The following is a 7,381-nucleotide window of genomic DNA, read 5'->3' on the forward strand; positions in this document are numbered from 1 at the left end:
GCACTTACTTACTTTTCATTTAAAATCTTCTTTTCTGAAATGGGATTTTGAAAAGTGTTACCTTTATTTAGGGTTTATCTATATGATTTAGCAACATAGTGAGTTCATTAACTCTTCCTCTATGATGAACTCTGACTTTTTTCTTCTTTTATCATCAGTTTTATATGATTGAAAATGCAGCATTCATGTTTAATTTTCAAAGTCCTGAAGAACTGAAAATTGGACCACAAATTAGTCCTGTCTTAATTTGCTATGTAACCAATTAATCATGGCTTAAAAATAAATAAAAACAAAATTCAGAGATCTCATATAAATAATCATGAATGTTTTATTATTATTTTGATGTTTCAAAACAAAACCCCACTCTATATTCTGTTCTGGAACTCACTATGTAGTCCAAGCTGGCCTTGGCATTTCCACTGATCTTGACTCAGTCTCCCAAGTATTGGAATCCAGGCGTGATCCACCAGGTCTGGATTTAAATTGGTTTCAACTCTATTTTACATGTTTTCTTGTTGTGGTTTGAATCCAGCTCATATCGACACATCCATGGAAGCAGATTTCTCCTGTCTGACTCCAATATCTCCAAAGTAGCTCCTGAAGCAGACTAGCGCTTGAAACTGAATACTCCTCTAGAAGGTACAGCTTAACCTTCTGAGATTGTGCCTCTCGCACAGATGACAGAAGAATCACAGAAAAACGAAGCACAAAATGCAAGTTCTGTCTAGTCCTTTGTGGCTCAGTAAGCCAGCACTTCATGATCACATACTTTATTCTACAGGGCGAAGCAAAGGTGATTTTTTTTCCACACTTCTCATATTTTTACCTAAGGATTCTGCTACACATTGTCATCCCTATCCCTCCCTTCCTTGCTGCATTTTCCTTTACCACTTATTAAAGCTAACTCAACAAATGGCTCTGAAATCCACAAGCACTCATTCATATAAATATGCAAACTCATCCAGTTCACCTCTCCTCCTCAATGACAACACAGATATCTGCATTAGACTAAGGTGTTCTTAAGAATCTCCAATGAAATACCTTTCTCATTAGCTCATCCCTTCACTTACACCCATTCCTGGCTCCAATCCTCTTTAAGAATGAACTCAATTGTCTTTCTAACAAAAAAAGAAAAGAAAAAAGAAAAAAAGAAGCCTAAGTGGAAGGGTAGGGTCATTTCATGGGGCATCAGTGGAATTCAAGGCCTTCCTTAGGCTGCATTTCCCATCGCTTTCCTGACTACCTTGCCCACAGTACTTCTCATAAACTACACATTTTCACACTATGAGGCAAGAGCATGGTCCTTAAGGATCTGAAGTAGAAGGTTCTCAGAATGATATTTAGAGATTGCAAGATGAGTCAGGACGTGTAATGAACACAACTCCCACTAAATTAGTCGGTTTGTTTATTCTCTCTCAAGTGTAAGATTTGGCTATCGGCTTAAGGACTCTTTAAGTAATGGCTTGTGCTAGGCATGGTTCTCAAGAGTCTAGCTGCAAGTATTCCAGACGTTTTCTCCAAACCATCATCACAAAATGCTACCTGGGAGAATATCAGGCCCACTCATGGTTCAGACCCATCTGGATGGGTGGCTACCAGAAGATATGTTTTAAAAGTCTAATGCTTTGCCACACATATATGAGAAAGGGTAAAGATTTCAAGGGCACAGGTCATCAAACTGACTGCAAATCCATAAGGAGGAAATGAACTATGTATCAGCAAATGCTTCTACTTCATTGGGAAAGAAGGCATAAGGAAAATATCTTGTGAAAACAGTTTGTTAACCTCACATGGGTCTGAAGAAGATTTGTAACATTATCTTTATTAGATGGTACATATTAACGACATAGTTATCACTTCTAAATATAGCAATAATTTAAAATATATCTTATAGCTTTAAAAAAATAACCAGCATCCTTAGATTTCAAAATATTCACACTGCCAACGTTTACATTTTAGGGCTTAGCCAAATTACAGGAAAAAAATTAGCAAGAAAATGGAAAAGCACCTTTGGAAATTAAATGTGAGCCTTACTATGTAATTAGTCCTTACGTTTCACGGAACAGATTGCAAAGTGATCGCATTATGCAGGAACCCTTCTAGTCCCTAGTAATAATCTCCATGTTTATGTACAAGACAACACTTATATATTAGGTCAGCAGAAGTATTTTGTTTAGAAATAGAAACTCATGGTGATTTCAGGTGAATTAATTTTCAGTTTGCAGCTAAGTAGGGATTAGCTGGCCAGGGTTTCTTTTACAACTTACATAGGCTTTCTTACACAAGATTCATGAAAACAAACCACTCACTGGCTTGTAGGGGGAAACACACACACACACACACACACACACACGTATATATAATGTATGGCTGTCTTTCAAGGATTTTAGAACTAACTCTGTACAGCAAGGGTATCTTCCTCTACCAAGGAGAGTTCCAGAGTGTTTTCATTAGTACTAGTTTTCATCCTGAAGTTGAAAGAACCATAGAGTTTTGCAGACTCTTTGGAAGAGGCAAATCTATTTCGACGATAGAGCTCCCCTTTCCACATAGACATCATCAGCAAGCAAGAGAGAACGACTCCCCCGAGGGTGAGGAGGCAGAGCCCAGCGATCACACAACGGTCCAGGTGTGCACCTAACACTGCACTCTCCTTTTCCAGGCGTTCCATCTCCCGGGCTGCCACTGTGTTGGGATCCACTGTCACCTCCCGAGGGACAATATAAGAAATGATCACTAGCAAGATACCAGTGACTAAGAACAAGATAGCACTGATGAAACCATAATCTACAGACTTCCCTGAAGATGTGGCTGCTGAACTTGTGTCATCATCGTCTTCAGACATCAAAGACATGGCAGTCTCATGAGACCATTCATTAGGGTTTCCCCATCCAAGATCTCCAGGGTGATTACTGCCTTTGGCTGACGGTGACCTCTGACTTCTCTGTTCCAAGTTGACATTCTCATCCACGTAAGTAAAAGAAGTTTCTAGTTCCTGGCTGCAACAATTACAGACTTTACGATCAGCCATTACTTGGTTATTGCCTGAATCAGGAGGTCCCGATGGGAAGAAGCTGGTTGCAATAGCATTGTCTTGGAGCAAGGAGGTTGGGGATGCTGGAGAAGAACTAAGTCTACACACTTCCACCATAGCTGCCCTTGGTGTCGATGTCAAGTTTTTCTGATAGCAAAGAGCAGCTTTGATGGCTGCCTCTTCTGCATGGTCACCGGAAGTCTCTCGTGAACTCCACTCCACAGTATCGCATGAGTCCACTGGGCTGTTCCTCTTAGCCAGAGAATGGAGCTCCATGAGAGCTAGTTAGATGCCTCCCAGCAATTTCCAGAAATGTTGCTAGCAGCAACACAATTAGATAAGAAGAAACTGGCAGAGTCTAATCCCATACTGTAGGGAGGCCTGCTCCCCTGGTCCTCATTCCCTTCGCAGCCATGGCTGGTTGAGGACACCTTATCCTCAGTTTCTCATCAGAGGGGCAAAACTGGGAGAGGGAATCTGGGGGAAGAAGATCATGGAAGGGGCAAATCTTCTGACTTGTCACGGGGGTTAGCAGTGAGAAACTCCGGTCAGGGCAGAAAAGGAGCAAGGAGGATGTGGCAGAATCTCTGGGGAGAGCACACTGCCGTCACCAAGCCAAATTTATCCAGGGGCTCACACATTGCTGTGACAGAATCCCTCAAATGAGAAGGCAAGTTTCCTGCAGAAAGACACAAATAAGAAAGGCAGGGCCCTTTTTTGAGCAGAGCTGTTGGATTTCTGGCGGTCTTGAGCAAGAGCAGACTTCCTAAGCAATTCAATTAGATTGTATGTTTATACTCTAGTTCAGAACAGATTCTAATACAGATCAGGTTTAATGAATGCATGCTCCTATCGGCTGGGACCAGTTGCATCAGCATCTTGACTAGCAGCTACGAAGTGAATGAAAAGGATGACTTAATCAGCCAGTGACCAAAGGAGTGATCAGAACTAGTGATTCAATTATTGCATAAATGGCCAGTAACCGACTGCATACAGCTCTAGGCTCCGTGTTAAATACCCATATGCACTACTACTCTGCTCTATCCACTCCCTGTTTGTCGGGAGCATCTTACACACATCACTGTGGTTTCTACAAAACACAATGAGCCAGTCTACTTCACACACATACACACTGCTTGCTCCCACTGAGTGGCTGCTGTTCCCACTCACAAAAGTCTCAGTGTGTCTGAGTTACCTCTTTCTACAGTTTGCCAACAAACAAGACAAAGTAGCCACCCAGAAGTGTTTACAAACCCTGGGCAAGTAGGTTGAGGAGGGAGAAGCAGTTTCCAAGGCTAGCCCTGAAATGCCATCAGCAGCACTCTCTCACCTCCAGGGCACCAAGAGCCTTGATAGGACAGAACTCTGTATTGAACAGTAAGCCATCTGCCCATCTTTTCCTACACACCCTCACTCCCACCAAATATAGGGAGGTTAGTCAAGAACGTCTTTTGCTTCTATTTCAATCCAGAATGGTTTAACCTATGGCTGGAGGAGTAAGAGTCAAAATCCCCAATTCCAGCAGAGGTTCAAGCAAGCCTCACCTACGACTGTCAGGCAACTCACATAATAGAAAAGAACCTTGACATGGTCATGCTTCCTGCTGCACTTCAAACTTGCCCCACCCCATCCTTTGCACTGGAAATACAAAATGAACAAGAAAAAGAAGGAAAACACAGAGCTAAGAGTAAGGAAACCGCAACGGAATCAGAGTTTGCCTTCTTCAAGTGGACAAGCCCCTACTGAAAGATCCTTCAATGAAGGAAGTAATGGAAACCGGCTTCATCAATTACTGAAATCATCACAGATGGATCCCTGAGGCACTAGGCGCTCTGATTAACCTTTGGCACAATTAGCTAATCTTATTAGACTCCTTTAGATAAAACTGGCAGGGTCCCTCACGAAACTTCCAATTTATAACAAAGCGGGACTCTCTCTCTCTCTCTCTCTCTCTCTCTCTCTCTCTCTCTCTCTCTCTGTCTCTCTCTCTCTCTCCTCTCTCCCCACTCCCCCGCGCTCATCGGAAACTCGCTAACTGTACCATCGATTTGCAGATCCGATCCGTAATCCAGCATCACTTTAGGATGGATAATCCCAGGGGACCAGCTAAAGGTATCTTCTTCCCTCCCCCAGCCCTCTCTCTGATCTGTTTAAAAGCCCAGTTAATGAGATTGCACCTCCAAGGCAAGAGTACGGTTTTCCCTAGTCTGCTGCTTCTCAATTAAAGGAAGTAAAATATAGACAGACCAGATAGGAACAAGGCTGGTCTGCAGAAGACTGTGTAGGGAAGTGGGATACAGAATACAGGATGCAGGATGAGCGCACTGGGTTTATAGGACCCGCTGCCTGCACTGGACAGGGGTGCCCCCAACAGGCTGCGGGTTCAATCACTTCTCGCAGCAGACTCTTGGCCCATCAAAGCACCTGCAGTCTGGCTGCATCCGCTTAGGTCCCGCAGGCATCTCAAGCGAGAGTGGGGATGCACGCCCCGGCTCCTTTTAGCTTCAAGCTCAGATTCTCTCTCCACTCCGCGCGCTTCCTCCCCACCCCATTCTCTGCTACTCACCTCCTGCTTTGGCCACTCAGTAAAACTGAAGCCAGGAACACTCGCGTCCGCGTGGCACTCGGAGAAAGTCCGTTATTCCCAGCCACAGCACTTGTAGCCTGTGTTGCCGCTGGGTTCTGCTGGGTGGGCGGTGCCCTCCGAATCCTGCAGGGCGGGGCAGGGCGGGGCGGGCTGTTACCTTCTGCAGAGCATCCCGGGAGATGTAGTTCAGGGCGTCGTCCAGCACCTCCAGGAGGTTGCTCTTCTGGGAAACAGTTTCCTCCGTCCAAGCATTTACCTGCTTGAGCTTGGAGCTCTGGCCTCTGTAAGGTGAGTGTGTCTCCCCTACGTCCCCAGCCCACCATCGTCTCATCTACCGGCCTCAAGTGCAGACACAGGATTCTGGAGGACTAGGGAACCAAGCAATACATTTAGTTTCAACTGTGTGCCAAGCAGCTTGCACATTTTGTCATATTGAATAGTCAAAACACATTTTTAAAGTGGAAGTCTTGTCTTTTAATTTATCAATTTTATTTTTAAAATAAGGAAGAAGGCTCACAGAGATTCATTGCTCCCTGCCCACAAAGGTTAGGAGATCAATAAATAGTAGCTTTGGAATCTTATCCAGGAGTATGATTCCAAAGCCGTTGCCTTTCCCATAAAAGAAGCAGAATGGGAACACCAAGAGTAACAGTGTCAGTTTATCCCCTGTACTTACTTGGATCTGTTGAATATATTACTAAGTTAGAAAATTGGAATTCTTTATTGACAGGGCCTTTCCTACACATTTTATTTAATTCATTCAATTTTAGAGGTACTGTAAAAGTCCTCAATTTCACAGAATATCTGAATTACAAAATGCCCAAACTTATGCTACTGGTATTCAGTAAATTCTATGCATTATGCTATGCTGACTAGGGGGAGGGGCAGGAGCATAAGAGAGGGGTGAGGTTTGGTAATGCAGACTGAAGGTTGAAGCCACTCTTCAGAGAGGAGGAGCTAACACCCTCTTTTATGCAAAGTAATCTTCAGCAGCACATCTTGAAAATATGTGTTTTGTGGATCATCTCTGAGTGTGATTTCGATTCCACTGATTGTTTCCATCCAAGGTACCAAGGATTACAGTATCTATGACATTTTCTGCTTGCATGTAGCTCACATAAATTCTGTAGTCACACTTGAGAGACAGATCAGCTTCTTAAAGTGGCACAGCAAATAATAATACCATTTGTTTTACTTCACAAATGTTTGATGAAAGTCAATCTCATAGTTCTCATTTCCTCCTTGGCTCATTATACTATATGGAGAATGTATTTTCTCTGTTCCTTTCTTCCAGCCAGCCTTCAAAGACACACTTGCCAACCTTATTTATGAGGGACCCTCTCAGGACTATAGATTGGAAATCAAACCCAAACATAGTGTAGGTGTCCAAAGGGGAACAACTAAGATGTTAAAATCCTGAGCTGATGTTAGATAAGGGGGTGCAGAAGGAACTACGAATATTTAATTAAAGGAGGAGATGTTGGCAATAGAATAACTAGCTTTATATAAATTAAAGTTCATAAAAACATCATGGTTTTTAAAGTGGAAAGCATAACCAAAAACAGTTAATGGTAACTATTAGTGATAATATGTTACCACTGTCAATATTTACACTATCTGTAAGGACTGCAATGTTGTTAAACTCATGTTGCAATTTAGAATCAAATTTTGAAAAAGTATATTCTTGCTCTACCAAAATCTGAGACCCAATAATCAAGATACTTGCTTGTGTCTGATTCTATCATGAGCATCTTTGCTGC

General features: G+C 42.8%; 1 protein-coding gene across 1 annotated transcript; it reads right to left on the reverse strand.

Moving 5' to 3' along the window:
- Nucleotides 1-2,361: 2,361 nt before the first annotated feature.
- On the reverse strand, nucleotides 2,362-5,716 carry Tmem74 (transmembrane protein 74). Its single transcript, XM_028765544.1, has 2 exons — nucleotides 5,601-5,716; nucleotides 2,362-3,713 (listed from the first exon to the last, which is right to left on the reverse strand). Exon 2 carries the CDS (start codon nucleotides 3,308-3,310, stop codon nucleotides 2,393-2,395), a length of 918 nt encoding a protein of 305 aa, XP_028621377.1. The 5' UTR covers nucleotides 3,311-3,713; nucleotides 5,601-5,716; the 3' UTR covers nucleotides 2,362-2,392.
- Nucleotides 5,717-7,381: the final 1,665 nt, after the last annotated feature.

The sequence above is a fragment of the Grammomys surdaster genome, unplaced genomic scaffold (assembly GCF_004785775.1).
Source record: "Grammomys surdaster isolate TR1022 unplaced genomic scaffold, NIH_TR_1.0 63, whole genome shotgun sequence".
In the NCBI taxonomy this organism is placed as follows: Eukaryota; Metazoa; Chordata; class Mammalia; order Rodentia; family Muridae; genus Grammomys; species Grammomys surdaster.

Coding starts and splice junctions, on each gene's coding strand:
- Tmem74 (XM_028765544.1), bottom strand. CDS start 3,310: ATGGAGCTCCATTCTCTGGCTAAGAGGAACAGCCCAGTGGACTCATGC.